This window comes from Pecten maximus, chromosome 9 (assembly GCF_902652985.1).
Source record: "Pecten maximus chromosome 9, xPecMax1.1, whole genome shotgun sequence".
NCBI lineage: Eukaryota > Metazoa > Mollusca > Bivalvia > Pectinida > Pectinidae > Pecten > Pecten maximus.
In genome coordinates this window covers 16,845,938-16,863,983 of record NC_047023.1, presented here as the reverse complement: position 1 = coordinate 16,863,983, position 18,046 = coordinate 16,845,938, and the positions used below count along the sequence as shown (strand labels likewise).

The following is an 18,046-nucleotide window of genomic DNA, read 5'->3' as shown; positions in this document are numbered from 1 at the left end:
TTTCATTGAGAATTTTGCCGTTTGGATTACACTAACCTGAAACGGAATCTTTTGATAACGTATTGGAATTTCGATTTAATTCAGAGTAAAAATATCACATCGCGAAACATATTTATCATATAGATTACTTTTATAAATATGTAATATAAGGAAAATCCTTTCGGCATGTGAGTAAAAACTCTTTCTTTAAATAAATCAAACTATTACAGGTCATTTCATACTCGTATCCCTCATTATCCTACATACCTTAACTATCCCCCCTTCTATTATCAAACTTACCTGAACATATTATCCCCATTATCATACATACCTGAATACCCCTCCCCTTTTCCATTATCTAGCTAACCTGAACATTTTATCCCGATTATCATACATACCTGAATACCCCTCCCCTTTTCCATTATCTAGCTAACCTGAACATTTTATCCCCATTATCATACATACCTGAATACCCCTCCCCTTTTCCATTATCTAGCTAACCTGAACATTTTATCCCCATACTAACCTGAACATCTCTCTGTATAATCATTATAATCTGATCATTTGCTACATGAGCATTGTGAGTGGTGTGTAGCTAAATAGCATGCAAGACTTGTTATCTTGAATATTTTTCTTTAAGTGGAACTTGTTTTGTGGTGGAGGGGAAGCGGCAGAGTTAGCACAAACTATGGTGATTCTTGGACAGGGAATAGGAGCAGTGATGTTTTCATCTTTGGCAGACAGGTTTGGACGTAAGCCTGTTCATATATTCTGCCATATCGCCATTTTTGCTACGACGCTTAGTACTGCATGGTCTCCGAATTCTGCGGTCTTCGTCATCTTACGGTTTTTCATCGGATCCTTTGTATCGGTAATTATGAGATGAAGAATACCTTATGATAGTAGAACATTGTTTAAGGTCATTTTATACAAATGTAAATATACCCAGGATTGTTCATTCCCATGTACCATAAAAATTTAGAAGACATACTTTTACTTACACATTGTTTACGCCTTAAACTGTACCCTGGATTTTTTTTTACGATATTACACTTTATATACATGTAATCTTAATATCTATGCTGATAGATTGGTATTTTTGCGGCGATGGTTATGTCTGTGCTCAGAAAGAGCTATGATGACATTACTAATTCCCGACAATAAATGGAAACCTCTATATTGTTTTTATACTGGCATATACCGGTAAGGACATTTTGTATTTCAATACTGATTTGCAGAAAACATACACTAAATGTATATATATATATTTACTATAGCAGTAACGGTTCTTCACCAAAGTTCACTAATAGTTTCATAAAGGACATAATTCATGTATAAGCAAAGCAAGTGAAAAACAAATGATAGATCATTTAAAGTTCTTATCATAACTCAATGAAGATTTTTCATTTATTATTCTGTCAATGATGTCAGTATTTATCTAGTTTCCAATAGATTTATACGTCAGCATTACATTTGAGGAGATGAAAGTTAATGGATTAAAGGTGCAAATTGTTTTCTATGTCATCCTTAACACTATCACACTCTTACCTGTAATTGAAAGTTCGAACATGTGAGGTAGGCTTTTGAATCACACGCCCGGTCGACCACAAACCAAAGTTCTGACTTGACATGACTGTCATTCAGTTTCATCATTCGCAGTAAGGATAGATTTGCCAGTTATTCCTAGTATCATATATCGTTGTGATACATTTCAGTGTGATAGCGTGTCTATCACTGGTCCCTTCATTCGTTGACACCGAATGGCCTTGTCGTGTTAATAGCTTATGAAACAATACAAAACAGTTCTACGTCACTTGATAGTTAGCTTGCACATTTCTCATTTTAGGGAACTGATTTAACCGTGGCAGTCGCAGCATTGGAAATAATGCCGGTGAATTTCCGATATTTGTGGGAGATTGCTGTCTTAGTTTGTTGGAGCACGGCATGTATCATCATCGCACCTGTAGCCTACATCTTCCGGGATCTGTCATGGCGTTCTATGCAAATTGCATTCGCTATGGTATCAGCATATAGTCTGATTGAATATTGGTAATGTATGATAGTTTTTTTTATGTAGCATGTAAAATGTTGCAATATTTTAAAACTGATTTATTACGCTAGATGTTGTTATTTTTGTTCTTAATTGTTATTGACATTGAAGAACTTTAACCCTTGTGTTGTACGCTCAAAAATTGTTGTTTTTTTAATTGAATTTTGAAATCTGGCGATACAAATGTATACATGCGTTTCAAATAAAATGATCAAATGTCACCTAAATGATATCGAAAATCATATGTTAAAAAGATATATATCGCGCAGCAATTTAATGGAAGCTCAAATTCCCCGGATGTTTCAGTCGGACCTAGTTCACGTCTATCAATTTTTGCTCAACTACGCCTTGTAATCATTCTTCTGTAAACATTTCTATGCATTTGTTTGCATATCAAAACAATTCGTTGGTATTCATTTTCTCGCTATATTTAATGATATTTAATGAAATCTCCCGCGAATATTACCCACAATCCAGTAACCTGTATTCGGTTATTGATCAGGTTTATATTGTAAATCATGTTTTAAAACCCCTGTGTCCACGACCACTGTGATGCAAATTAGTTTGTATTTGTGATGCTTTCATTATGTATCTACATGCAAAGCTTTACTTCGACGAGGTTCCTTTCTTATATCATTCCTAACGTCATTTAAAGTGTTTTCTGATATCCAGGTTCCTTGAAGAATCGCTAAGATGGCTTCTCGCAAATGGCAAGAAGGAAAAAGCTGAGAAAGATCATTAGGATGGCTGCACGAATGAATGGCAAAGACTTTGATTCCGTTATCAGTGCCGCCTCTGTCAAGGCTCGGGAAATGGAGACATTTCTGACAAAGTCTAACGGTAACCCTCCGGCAGAAACAGCATCAACGCCGGAGACAAGCATGGTGGAAAATTCCAAAGATGGCACAAAAGTTCAGGGTGATAAAAAGCCAGAAAAATACAACGCATTGACTATATTCAAGCACAAGCGGATTCTTCTTAACTCTCTCATTATTTGGTATACATGGTGAGTATGTTTCATCCATTACCACATATAACTCCTACTACAGAATAGATATTGTCATGCTATGTGAGCTCGGACTGAATATGTATATAGCATTCGGTCCTAGACACGAAATCTTATCTATATGTGGTCAAAAGCAATTATTGTTTTCGAAATATGTATGAAATGTACAATGTAAAAACTTAGTTTAGTAGTTTATGATATTACCACAGCCAGAAACCTTTTTTTCAGGATAACAAACAGTCTTGTGTATTATGCTTTATATCTTGGTTCCGCGTCCATCTCTGGCGATCGTTACATCAACTTCTTAATGATGGCCCTGGTGGAATATCCTGCCGCCATCTGCATGTGGTATTCCATCAAAACGTAAGTCTTTAACAGCGGAACCTCTATAATTTGAGCTGATTTGCATTTCAGCTGCCCTAAAGCTGTAGATTTGGAAATAGATCATTTTGATCATAGCTTCTTTTTTTTAAATTAATCATTGTCCCTTTAAAAACAATGATCAGTTATTATAATTGATGTCAGAAATAAATGTAGTTACTTTTTTATCCATTTTACATTTAGGAACTGTTGAGTGTAATCTTTAATAAATCCATGTGATTAGAAAACCAGTTAGATAATGTTAATTATAGATATGTACCTGTAGAAAGAATCAAAATTAATGTGAAATAAAAGCTGAATATGTACGTAGCATTACTTTGCATTTCAGATATGGAAGAAGGAAAAGTTGTCTAATATTCCACACCATCGCCGGTATATCTCTAGCAGTATCCACAGTGTGTTTACTATACAAAGGTACGTATATAAGTTGATAACCTTCATCCTGTACGTGACAATATATAATACTAGACTCTGTTTGTTCATCTCCATATATTGTTGGAAGTATGCTATTCTGTAATATGATAATACATTTCACTGAGGTCATTTTCAGCAAGATAAAAAAAGGACTTTCCTAAATACTGTATTTGATTCAGTTACAATACAATACACATGTAAGTGTATGCGGAATTGTATCTTAACACTTTCTCGCCGATTTCTTATAATATGTGCCTTCATTACTTCAATTATCCGTACAGTATGTCATTTCGTGGTGTCGTCGATGAATCATATGACGTTTCTTTTGGAACACCTGGTCTTGTTATTTCCAATGGTCTCCATGCAAATCTATATTTTTCGTTCGTACATGTATGTTGCTTTTATCTGAACGATTTTTAGTTTTTACAGTTTGGTTATTATATCGGTATTCTCTATTATTTCAGAACAAGTTTTATTGTCTATGTATTTCAGATGACATTACTGAGTTAGGAACAGTTTCTCTCGTATTCAACTTTATTGGAAAGTATGCGATCACGGCTTCATTTTGTACCATATTCCTGTATACATCGGAGCTATACCCCACCAACTTAAGGTAATATCGACTTAGAGATACAACAAAGAGCAGATCACAATCTTAATTTGAGGTATTGACCCTAAAATTATAGACGCTTTTTATTACGCCACATATGTAAATGAAATATGTACATACTGTATTTATTAATATAAAACCTTATGATATTCTTGTTTTGTTTTTTGGGGGGGGGGGGTGATGTTTTTTTGTTGTTGTTTTTGTTTTGTTTTTGTTTTTTTATTATTAGTATAAGTGTTAATTTATATATACCGATCCCGTCCTGACAACATGAATGATGACCAATGACATAAAATCCGTTTGAAAATTGCTGCACAAACAAACACACACAAATACAGATCTACTCAAAAAAGTTCTTAGAGGTAAATGTTAAAGATGGACCTGAAGCTAGATTCTTCTCACAAATAACTTATCAGGTTGTTTATTATCGGTTGAAATCAAAACACTGTGTCGACAAAACATATTGGATATATCTTAATGTCGAAAGATAAACTGATGACAAATATTACTCCCAACATTGATGTATTTTTGTATACTAGTTTGAAATATAAATATTGTAAATATTTATGATACATAGGAGCGCTGGACTAGGACTGGCGTCCATGTGTTCTCGGATGGGAGGAATGCTTGCTCCATTTGCAGCGTCTGTGGTAAGGTCAAGCCTCTCAAGTGTTGGTACATGAAGATGTTAAATAACTCATTTTACTTCCTGGAGCCTCGTTAATTTAGTTTACTTTTGTTCTAAAGAAATTGAATAGGGCTAACCGATCGCATGGTTTTAGCTACAGTAATTTGTAAAATTATGAAATCCCAAATGTATTCTCTAACAGCATATTAACTTCCGCTGAAATATCAGATTTACCAACTTGTTTAATAAAATATCATAGTTGTATGATAATTATCGTATCGATTAAAATGAATTTATATATTATATAAAATATAATAATTGAGTCTTTCCATAAGGTTTAGTAATTAAAACTAAAACTTTCTTCTGAAAAAATAACATATTGAATGTCCGTGTATGTATGTACACTGTAGATTTATTGCAGACTTGTATGTCACCTTTATTTATCACAGGCTGGCGTCGTAATCTGGTTACCAGGAGCTGTCTTTTCTGTCATGTGTCTCATAGCAGCCTATCTGACATCGCTCCTGCCGGAAACAGCAGATCATGAACTACCAACAACTATATCGGAGTTGAAGCTGTGGTACAAAGCTAATACAGGAAGCAGACAGAAACCAAAGAAAGTCGTGGCTTCATAAACTACTGATATTTCTGTGTAACCAGTCATAAAACCATTAAAACGAATTCCTATTTTATGTGTTATTTTGATGCAGTTGTTTGTTCTATTGAACAAAACAGAAAAAGTAACCTAAATCATACATATTATAAATGATCACAAAGTGTTCATTTACTTTTGAGAAAATATTAAGAATCTGTTTTACGTGAGAGTATAAAACTATGATTGAAAAGATAAAGAGAGGTGAAGTGAAGTTGATAGGACTTATTGTCATACATTGTATGCATATTTAAAAAGTAAAAATAATGTTTATGAAACGTTTATTCCCAATTAGCGAAAAAACATCAAGTTATATAACATTCACAACAGATCAACTTCTTATATATAATGTACCAAAACCATGTTCTAACACTTAATTTTATATAGCAATTACGTCTTATAAAACAAAACAGAATTTTGCTAATCGAAGTCGTGAAAATAGTAGAGCATAACATTGTTTATTTGCCCTGTTAATACTCTAGCGCGCCCGGTTTAGTTTGCATAGGAAAGCATGATTGGTTTTAGAGTAGGGTATCTTTATCAAGGAATTGTAATTTAACTATGTAATTCTTTCACGTGGAAAATTTCATTAAGTTAAGGAACGTTGATGAAACAGGACAAGGGTCATTATTAGGTCTCTTCAAAAGTAGTCCATGGTAGATGCCTTATTAAACTACATAATGTTGGTCCGTCACATGCTATTCAGAGCAAATGGGGTCAGACGTGTTCTTGTCTAATAACATAACCAAATATACAAAAGACAGGCACAGCCATGAGAAACTCGAACGGTCCCGGTAAATGATCGAACACTCCATTATTAAATTTCAATATACCAAAAGTGACACCTACCTTATATACTCGAAGAGTCATAAAAGTCACAATGCTGTCATCTAACAATTCAAAATTCAAAGATTCAGTTGTTTTCATACCGAATCTCTGACAACGGAAGAGTAATTGTGGACCTACATTGTTTCAGGCAAAAGCATTTCACAAATAATATACGCTGATGCTAGATTTGAATGCTATTGATGTTAATTAATTGTGTTAAGAATTCAGCGAGATGTTAATCAAATAAAATGTTGGTGTTTTATTGTGTATTGCAAATTATAACATAGAAGGACATAGTTACATATAACTTGTATTTAATATGTTTGTAGCATTGTGCATTATCATCGTCTAGACTGATTCCTATTATTCAAAACAAAAGTACAGATGTATGCGTACTGAGCAGAGGAACGTTCTAGTCCGAATGATTCTGACTGTCTGTTAGCTGTAATACATTACATGAAATCTAGTAAGATTTTAGACCGGGTCAGCTCTTTATTGATTCTTACAGAATAACCAATACTGTCATTCAGTTGCAGTTAAGCATAAGTACAATAAAACTAGTCTGCCATATACATGTACACTGAGAGAGTGATATACCTTAGTACATACATATTTAATACAAATTCCCTGTAACGGTTACAAATAACATTACAACTTTGGTCTTTCGATCATCGCTTACATGCTTTATACAATTATATTACATATTTGATTATTAATTTGGCATTCATTTAATAGCTTAAGCTTGCGAAAATATTGAAAACATGTTTGATATCATTTAAAGGGACATCACGGTAAACCAATTTTTATTTTGTATTTTTTCATATTATTGGGTATATCTTTAAAACAAATATCCTTATGAACAGTAACCATTCGAATTTGATGATATATGTACATAAAAAACATCAATTATTAATTATAAAAAGGTTATCACAATTCGTTGATCAATAGTCTGAATATGCAAATTTTGTGACATATACGATAACACGCTTGCGCACAACACACTAAAAAACCAGAAAACAAAAATGGCTTCCAATGTGAATCGACTGCGGTTGAAAACGATAACAGCTTCCGCAATGAAGAGAATAATGGGAAAATGGATGAAACATAATCCTAGAATTAAACTTGGGAAGCAGTACAATAGATTGTAACAGTTCAAACATGAAAACAGCAGTAATACGGACGCTGCTCGTATTCTGCTTGATTGCTGGATAGTAGGTCATGACAATCTCGGTAATACACAAACTCGGTAATAGTTACATAAACTCAGTAATATTTATACAGTCTGTACCAGAACATCGCTACTGTCACTATACTACATTTTGTATATGTACAGTGTTTACACTTATTTACACATAAATATGTGTGCCGGAATATATACAGAACGTGTTATTTAACATTTAAACCACTGTATAATATCGTTATCCCAGATGGAATATTTCGCCTTGTAAACTATCGAGTGTTTGTGTTGCCGCGATTTCAAAACAGTCACGTGATGATTTAAAAATAATTTCCGCGCTAAATTTAGAGGGGGATTCCCAACTAAATCGAGTGGTCAAGCTGGACATAGGGATTGACTGTAAACATTTGGACAGCACAGAAACATAACTGGAAAGGAACAAAACACGTATATTCAATGAAAATTACAACGTTTTTACCGTGATGTCCCTTTAACGCTAGCCTATAAATGGACGAGAACCAGAAAGATGATGAAGAGGCGGTAATGAAGCCTACATTCATATGCTGTATATTGCGAAATAGTTTCTCCTTAATCATGAGTGAATAGAATTAAACACAACTATATACGTTAATTAAGATTTTATTACAAAAATGATTGCCACCATATATGGTCATTGTCTGGATATTGTTATTTTTGTAGTAATATATAGTATATATTAATGCCGCCAAACACAACCTCTGAGGCTAAACTGTTATGATAATTCCACAGATCAAATGTAACGTCACGTTCAGCAATAGTACCATTCAGTGAAGCATTATTTATATGGAAGTAATATTGTATCAGAATTACGTATTAGGTAAATTGGGTATTCATATCTAACCTTAATTCATTCAAAATCATACCCATCAAATCACGTGATACTTCTCAAAAGTATCATTCATATTCGTTTCATCAAACCTCTGGGCATCTGGAAGGTCGACTTGACTATATTATAGCTATGGATGGCCCCCTTGATGTTGACGAGATTTGGAAATCCCTAGGAACATGGGGACGGTATCAGCGAGGACAAATGTTCCTTTGTCTAGTTGCAGTTATCCCAGTAGCTTTTCATCTTCTTTGCATTGTATTTATAGGTAAGAAATTTGCTTCAATTGAACCCAATATTGAAAAATTATGAAATGTATTTAAATTATGGCTTTTGTTATCATTTGACCTACTTCGAGCTTGGTCGCTTTCTGTGATCGATTTAGGTTCTCATCATCCCTGACGAGTCCTAGAAGGATAAAACAGCTGTACGATGCAGTTATATCCATTCTATCGTTATCGTATCTAGCTCTAAATTGTTTTAATGGTGGGGCTAGTACCTTGTGAGTCTTTTGTCGATGAGATTACAGGTGTAAGACATTATTGGTGGATTGTCTAGTCCGCAGTGTATATCATAACCTGTCGGACACGTTTTAAGTCATTTTAATGGTGAACGGTTCAAAATATACACGTGTACCAGTGCTTCGGGAATTCCTTATTATGACAATTATTTAAATCTGATAGAATCATGGGACTTCTGCATTCAGAATATGACATTTCCTTTGACTTATGCTGAGTTTTCGGTCGCCTCCTACATCACTTCGGGTCCTTAATACCACAAAAGCAGTCCTAGAAGGATGCAACAGCTATATGATGCAGTTTGATTAATTTTGGCTCTACTTTACCTAACTCTCAAATAATTTGCTTTGAATGGTTTGTATGTCTTTTGTATAGTCCTTTAAAATAAATAAAATTTGACTCTTAATGCTGTCTTCGGTTTGTTTGTATTTGTGCTTACCAAGTAGCCGGGTTTTTTTTGTTTTTTTTTCATCATGTCCTACGAATCCGAAAATAATAGTACAGAATGTAATTAAAGCAATAAATACTTATATTTCATATACTGTACAATTATACTAATTATAAATTAACGCTAATCCGGTTCCCTTTAAACCGGTGTAGTTTAAATGTTATATTATAACATTGGCGGATCGCAAAATTAGAAATGTTAATAAAATATGTTGATGATATCTCAGATTTACCATAAACAATGTGAAATCAAGAGAAAGGCATATTAAAATGGCTTAGATGCTTGGATAAATATCACGAATAGTAACACCCTTCATGAAATCTGGGATCGCTAGGCGTCAGGACTCGGACACACTCTTCTACTTGTTATACACTGTATATTGATCACTTTCTGCGTCCATGTAAAAATTGTTCACAAGATATGAGCCACTGGCAGATTTAGTTCATATTCACACCTAAATATTACATCACCTGGTTAGATTTCGGTGGCATTGGTAAGGTGAGGTAAAGATATCTCTTCGATCCCCATGCAGATTTTTATCAGACCCTTTTTTTTTATTTTTATACATGTATACATGATACATGTATTCGTGTTCACGTGTATAGACATAATGGAGTGCACTTTTGAATTGCAGCCTATCGACCACCATTTGAGTGCAATCAAACAACAATAGGAGATATTTTTCCTCATCAGGATGAATACGACAATAGGAATACAACGTACAGTTTTGTCTACAACAAATGCTCCATAGATGTGTACAGTAATGAAACAGACTCCAACTCTACACTCATTACAAGTACAGATTGTGTATCGGGATATTCGTATGACGTGCATCATGACGCCTCCATAGTAACGGAGGTAAATGATATTCATACTTCATTAATAAAAATCAAATGAAAATTCCAACATAAATTTTTGGTTTTGAAATGGAGACACGACTAGCACTAGTTAATAGTAAGTAAATAGAGCAGATTTGGATTTATATAAGAAACATTTCTGTAAGTGTAGTTATGAATTACATGTTTTTGATAGTAACATCACGTTATATCATATCTTAGACAATATCCGTTTACATTTACATGAAACACGTGACAGAATGTTTAATTTTTTGTTGTTGTGTGAAGCTATAAAGGTTAAAAATCTTCCATAGTTTGCCGATTGGAGTATCCCGACTAAACCGGAAACATTTGCTACATGCAACGTATTGAACTTAAATGATTTACATCAGAGGGTAAATATCGCGAAATATATGTTTCATATGCGTTACCTTTATGAATATGTAATATAGGGCGGTGTATGAATAAGTTCCCTTTTTTTAGTATATCACAGGTCAATCGATATTCTTATCCTCATTAACATACTTACCTGAATATCTTGTCACTCATTAACATACTTACCTGAACATCTTATCTCCCATTAGCATACTTACCTGAACATTTTGTCCCTCATTAGCATACTTACCAGAACATTTTGTCCCCATTAGCATACTTGTCTGAACATCTTGTCCCCCATTAGCATACTAAACTCAACATCTTGTCCCATATTATTATACTTAACTAAACATCTTATACCTGTGTATTGTGATAAGTGGGTACATAAATAGTATGCAGAATTATTGAATATTTAACTTTTGTCTTGTGTGTTTTCTTTAAGTGGAACTTGTTTTGTGGCGGAGGGGAAGCGGCAGAATTAGCACAAACTCTGGTGATTCTTGGACAGGGAATAGGAGCAGTCATATTTTCATCTTTGGCAGACATGTATGGACGTAAGCCTGTCCATGTATTCTGCCATATCGCCATGTTTGCAACGACGCTTAGTACTGCATGGTCTCCGAATTCTGCAGTCTTCATCATCTTAAGGTTTTTTATGGGATCTTTACAATCGGTAATTATGGCATTTAGAACAGCTTTTGATATCAAAATATTACTTAAGGTCATTATATGCAAATGTAACTATACCCAAGACTCACGTATTATAACAATTAAGTAGATAACATCTCAAAATTTTGCATCACATTTCATAATATAGAATTTCCTGTAATGAAAGGGCTACCTTAATATTCAGTTGGACGTTGTCGTACTTCATGATTGATACATATCTTCTATAAACTGTACAGTGGTGTTAGCTTAACGATAGTATATACAGTACATACACGCAATTTCAATATTTATGTTCATAGATTAGTATTCTAGCAGCGATATTGTCTTTGCTCAGAAAGAATTGTGATGACATAATTAAATCCTGATTATCAAAGAACACAAATAGTTTCCATAAATGACAACATTAATGTTCTGTTCAAGTATGACCATAGCAAGTAAAAGACAAAAAATAAATAATTGTCAGTTAAAAATGTCACAAATTCAATGGAAATTTTCATTTATTTGGATCCCAGATGACAATCCTGCGTTCAATGCCTTACCTTCAGCCTCATTATTTGTATTAAGGATAGTTTTGCAGGTTACTAGTATCAAATTTACGGCTTGAGCGTCACTTATTTCCATGTGTGGCATTTCAGTGTGATAGCGCTATAAAAGTATCCATCAGTGGTCCTTCATTCGTGAACATCGAATTACCTTATTGCGCTAATTGCTCATGAAACAATACAAAACAAATCTACGTCTCTTAATAATAGTTTGCACATTTCTCGTTTTAGGGAACTGGTTTAACCGTGGCAGTCACAGCACTGGAATCACTGCCGGTGAATTCCAGATATTTGTGGGAAATCGCTGACTTAGTATGTTGGACCACCGGATGTATTCTCGTCGCACCTGTAGCCTACATCTTCCGGGATCTGTCATGGCGTTCTATGCAAATTGCATTCGCTGTTGGATCAGCATATAGTCTGCTTGAATATTGGTAATGTATGGATAGTTTTAATATCATGTAGAATGTAAAGTGTTTCAATATTTTAACACTGATTTATCATACAAGATATTGTCATTTTTGTTGTAATTGATTGTAATTAACATTATAGAACTTCAACCCTTGTGTTGTACGATCGAAATTGTTGTTTTCAATTGAATTTTGAAATTTTGTTATATAAATTCATACATGCATTGCGATAAAATGATAAGTGTTCAAATAACACCAGAATTATATACGAAAATCAGATGGTTCAGTTGAAACTTGTTCGCGTCTATTGATGTTCTTGCGCAACCATGCCAAGTAAACATTCTTCGGTCAGCACTCTTATGCATTTGTTTGTATACCTGAAATTTTGCTTGGTATTTATTGTAACGCTATAACTATTTACTGCGAATACAGCGAAATTAAATCCCCCATAAATATTACCTACTATCTAGTAACCTGTATTCGGTTATTGATCTTTGGATTTATTTTGTAACATTTTGTTTTTAAAAACCTTGTGTCCACGACCACTGAGGTGCAAATTATTTTGTATTTGTGACTCTTCTATTACGTAACTACATGCAAAGTTTTACCTCGACGAGGAACATCCGTTGTGTTCTCTGATATCAAGGTTCCTTGAAGAATCGCTAAGATGGCTTCTCGCAAATGGCAAGAAGGAAAGAGCTGAAAAGATCATCAGGATGGCTGCACGAATGAATGGCAAAGACTTTGATTCCGTTATCAAAGCCGCCTCTGCCAAGGCTCGGGAAATGGAGACATTTTTGACAAAGTCTAACGGTAACCCTCCGGCAGAAACTGCATCAACGCCGGAGACAAGCATGGTGGAAAATTCCAAAGATGACACAAAAGTTCAGGGTGATAAAAAGCCAGAAAAATACAACGCATTAACTATATTCAAACACAAGCGGATTCTTCTTAACTCTCTCATTATTTGGTATACATGGTAAGTACATAACTTCATTTAACTCAACCTCGAACTCATAAAAATATATATATATATATATATCGATGTGTGAGTGATGACATGCCAAGTGAGATCAGACTGAAATTAGACCCGAAATTGTATCTATTGTATATATGGTCAAATGTACATTGTAAATATTTGATCTAGTAGTTGAAAATATTTCAACCAGAAAAGCTTTTTTTCAGGACAACAAACAGTCTTGTGTATTATGCTTTATACCTTGGTTCCACGTCCCTCTCTGGCGATCGTTACATCAACTACTTCCTGATGGCCCTGGTGGAGTATCCTGCCGCTGTCTCCCAGTGGTATTCTATCAAAACGTAAGTCGTTGACAGTGGAGCCTCTGTAATTTATCCTGATTCGGATTTCAGTTCAGACCTTAGAGCTGTGTCTTTACAAATGAATACGTTAGAAATACATGTAGCTGAGGTTTTGTTTTGTTTTTTTATCTAGAATATGAATCATTTCAAGTTTGAATATTTTAATGTCCTATAGATTTATTTCTTTAAACTTGCGTTAAAAATGCGTATCTATCTACATTGGTCTAATTCATAGTAATGTATTGTTTGCTTATGTGGAGCATAAAATATTTGATTAGAATATGTGTCTGAAAAAAACCCAATATCTTATTATATGTATTATCCATATAATGGTACATTTACTAAATGTACCTTGTAAATTCGCAAGCCAAGTGTGTTTAATAAGATACTTTTATAAAGCGAAGTTGTGTAGCTTGTAGATACATCTTATACCATTTTTTATGTCAGATATGGACGGCGGAAAAGTTGTATAATATTCCACACCATCGCCGGTATATCTCTAGCAGTATCCACCGTGTGTTTAGTCTACAAAGGTAAGTATGTAGGTTGATAACCATCATCATGTACGTGACAATATATAATGTTTCACTTTGTTTGTTAAACTTGATGTGCTGTTGGAAGTACTTCTGGAATATTTTAATACATTTTACTGGGGCCATTGCAAATTAGGTAAATAAAAAGGGTATTTTCGAATACCGTAATTGCTTCAGTCAAAATACAAAACACGCGTGTGCTGTTTTTTGTGGAATTCTACCTAAACTGTAAACACCTCTATCTCTTTCCATTTTCACAATGCTCTCCATGCAAATCTATAAATTGTGTTTGTATATTGCCTTTGTTCTGACAATTTTGAGTTAGAATTACGGTTTCGTTATAATGTCGGTATTCTCTGTTATTTCAGAAGAAGCTTAATTATCTGTTATATTTCAGATGACATTACTGAGTTAGGAACAGTTTCTCTCGTATTCAATTTCTTTGGAAAGTATGCGATCACGGCTTCATTTAGTACCATATTCCTGTATACACCGGAGTTATACCCGACCAACTTAAGGTAATGCGACCTTAAAATTAGAGATATGGCATAGAGCAGGGCAAAACCTTAATTTGAGAGACTAGGCCTAAAACAATAGACGTTGTTGATCACGCCACATATGTAAATAAGTAAATGTACGTAAAAAGCTTTATATATTCTAGATATATAAAACAACAATCTAGTAAGTAATAGGTCTACCTTCAACGTTTTATTTTTCTTTAATGTGTATGCATGTACTGACCCTGTCCTGAGAACAAAATGATGGCAAATGACACACGCAAACACATGCATACATATCATATACTGCAAAATACCCTTAGAAATAAATGTTAAAGAGTGACCCGAATTCTTCCTCAAAACGATTTATCAAGTCGTATATGCATATAATCAGTTGAAATCAAACCATATTGTGCTTTGTGGTAATCTTTATTACTTCTTTTTTGCGTTGACAAACAATTTTAAAATATCTTAATCTCGAAAGATAATTGACAAACATAGCTTTGCTAATGGAAATATTTTAAAATATCAAAGTAATCTGAACATTGTAAATGTTTATATTATATAGGAGCGCTGGACTTGGGCTGGCGTCCACGTGCTCTCGGATGGGAGGAATGCTTGCTCCATTTGCAGCGTCTGTGGTAAGGGCAACTCTCTCTAGTGTTCGTAGATATTAACGAACTATTTCCATTTGACTTCCTAAAACCTCGTTAATCTAGTTCCGTTTTGTTCTAAGGAAACTGAATAGGGATAACCAATCGCAACGTTTTAGCAACAGTCATTTATAAAGATGTAGAATCAAAAATGTATGCTCCAAACGCATCTTAACTTCCGCTGAAATAGAATATCACATTTACCAACTTGTTTAATCGGAAATCATAGTCGTATGATAATATTGGAGTGGGTTGAAATGAAGTTAAACAAGCTAAAACTTCGTAATTTTGTCTATCTATATTTTTTTGATATTTAAATGGAAGGATTGGTTTCTCCGATAACGTAATATTGGATGTCCTTGTACTACATGTATATATGTAAAGTAAGTATAGTGTGTATACTGTACAGTAGATGAACAGTTATATGTGGGCTTTATTTATCACAGGCTGGCGTCGTAATCTGGTTACCAGGAGCTGTCTTTTCTGTCATGTGTCTCATAACAGCCTATCTGACATCATTCTTGCCGGAAACCTCTGGTCATGAACTACCAACAACTATATCGGAGTTGAAGCTGTGGTACAAAGCTAACACAGGAAGCAGACAGAAACCAAAGAAAGTCGTGGCTTCATAAACAACTGATATGTCTGTGTACCGATTTATAAACTCATTAAATCAGATTCCTGTTCCACATTTTATTTCGGTTCAGTTGTTTATTCTTAAATCAAAGTTCATTATACATGTATTTTTATATACATCATATACTAAGCTTTTAAAACACCTACCAGAACTACTTTTCGTAGATCAACAGAGGAAATTTGAAAGATTTTGAGCTAATGAAGTCTTTGTGTAAGTGTTATGGTCGATATCATCATCTAGGTGTAAAACACACTACTGTATCCAAGCAGTTACATCGGAGATTCATGTCAAGTATAGATGCTGTCGTTTGGAAGAAAAAAACCCTGAAAAATCAACCTTATACAGAACATTAAAAGCCTAAGGAGTGATAAATTCATTTTGAGAATGTATAAGATATCCGTTTTACGTGGTATTGTTATTCTAAGTTAAGCTGTTGTACAACAGGACTTATTTTCATACATTGTATGCAAGCACTGATGTTTTAACAAGTAAACATGAATTTTATTTACAATTAAAGAAATAACAGTTATATAACATTCACAACAAAATCACTTCTGATATACAATTACCCCGAATGCATATGACTATCTATCCGCATTCGGAACCATTCGGAATAACAAAATTCTTACAATTGAATGCTAACTTTCTTCTATATCATGGCTTGTTGACATCTATTAGACAATTCATTGAGAAAAGCACTGCTCCAATTCACAGAGTGTTATTCCCATACATACCCACAAATATTGAAATATTATTTTTAAATTCAAAAGGGGTAAAGGATATGTATAATATTTTAATTAAAAATGAAATAGTTCCAACAGGATGATTAAAGTGGGGACATGTTGTAGCAGAATTTGATAACAAAACACAGGAAAAAATATTTTCATTACCGTTCCAGTTAACTAAAAACACAAAATTAATATGGTTTCAGTTTCGTTTGGATCATTTTATATTAACAACAAAGAGTATGCTTTTTAAAGCAAATATTGTTCCAACACCTTTATGTATACTATGTTTTAAAGAAAGAGAAACACTTATTCACAGTAACTATTCCATTCTCTTTGAATAGAACCTCTTACATATTTGGAATACTAAAACCAAATTGTGCAAATGCTAGAGTTGATAATGAAATAATTTTACTTTTTAAACAATATATATATAGAAGCAGATGTCTTCATAATTCTCTTCTTTTAGGAGCTCTGGTTCATACAATCAGGGATAATTACCAAACACGGAAATATCTATCAAGAAGAAAAGGTCAGACTCAATCTGAAAAAAAATGACAGACAATGGGACAAATACATGGGTTTACTTGAGCTAGCCATTTGACTTAACTTATAATTACACTACCATAATATCCTAATCTTCTCATATCCTTGATAGTTAACTTGAACAGATACAAGTTATATGTAGCTTTAAATTATGTATATATAATTTATGTATATTTTACTGGTGCTAGCCCCCAACCCCCAGCGCCACCACCACCACCTCCCCCTTTCTCTGCTCTCATTATTTCTCCTTCACATGTATATACTAAAGCAAATTCTATAATATGAATAGTTATGTATGATGGTATATGCATGTTTTCCGTGTTCTATCTAATAGGTACATCTGTTCATTATCGGAAAATAAGAAGCATTAAGTATTACCGATAATAGAATTACCTCTCACTACAGGAAGAGGAAAGCAATAAGGTTAGGTGAGGCAACCTCGTCAGCCAATTCATTGTCTGGAATATATACTGTAGTTGAGAGGTCAACTGCATGTCAATTCTATACGATACAGTGATATATAGACTATTCCATGTATCTCTAGGACATGAGTGCTCGGTTTGTCGAATGGACCCCCTCCTGCGTGAGGGCAGCATATTGTGTTTTCCTCTCTATTTCTATAAACAATAAAATCATTGAACCTTAAAATAAATCATACAATCTAAGCCGGGTCAACTCGACGTTGGTTCTAACAGAATAACCAATACTGTGATTCTGTATCAGTGGTTTATTTAATATCACGAAGAT

The 18,046-nt window shown here is 33.9% G+C and overlaps 2 protein-coding genes across 2 annotated transcripts; both read left to right on the top strand.

The window, feature by feature from the left end:
* Positions 1-2,736: 2,736 nt before the first annotated feature.
* LOC117333904 (solute carrier family 22 member 15-like) lies at positions 2,737-5,760 on the top strand. The gene is made up of 6 exons (XM_033893322.1): positions 2,737-3,035; positions 3,264-3,398; positions 3,745-3,830; positions 4,323-4,443; positions 5,018-5,090; positions 5,518-5,760. Exons 1-6 carry the CDS (start codon positions 2,737-2,739, stop codon positions 5,701-5,703), a joined length of 900 nt encoding a protein of 299 aa, XP_033749213.1. The 3' UTR covers positions 5,704-5,760.
* A 2,906-nt stretch (positions 5,761-8,666) lies between these two features.
* Positions 8,667-16,085, top strand: LOC117335163 (solute carrier family 22 member 8-like). The gene is made up of 10 exons (XM_033895121.1): positions 8,667-8,858; positions 10,191-10,414; positions 11,210-11,440; positions 12,210-12,412; positions 13,035-13,367; positions 13,574-13,708; positions 14,156-14,241; positions 14,639-14,759; positions 15,307-15,379; positions 15,838-16,085. Exons 1-10 carry the CDS (start codon positions 8,723-8,725, stop codon positions 16,021-16,023), a joined length of 1,728 nt encoding a protein of 575 aa, XP_033751012.1. The 5' UTR covers positions 8,667-8,722; the 3' UTR covers positions 16,024-16,085.
* The last annotated feature ends 1,961 nt before the right edge of the window (positions 16,086-18,046 follow it).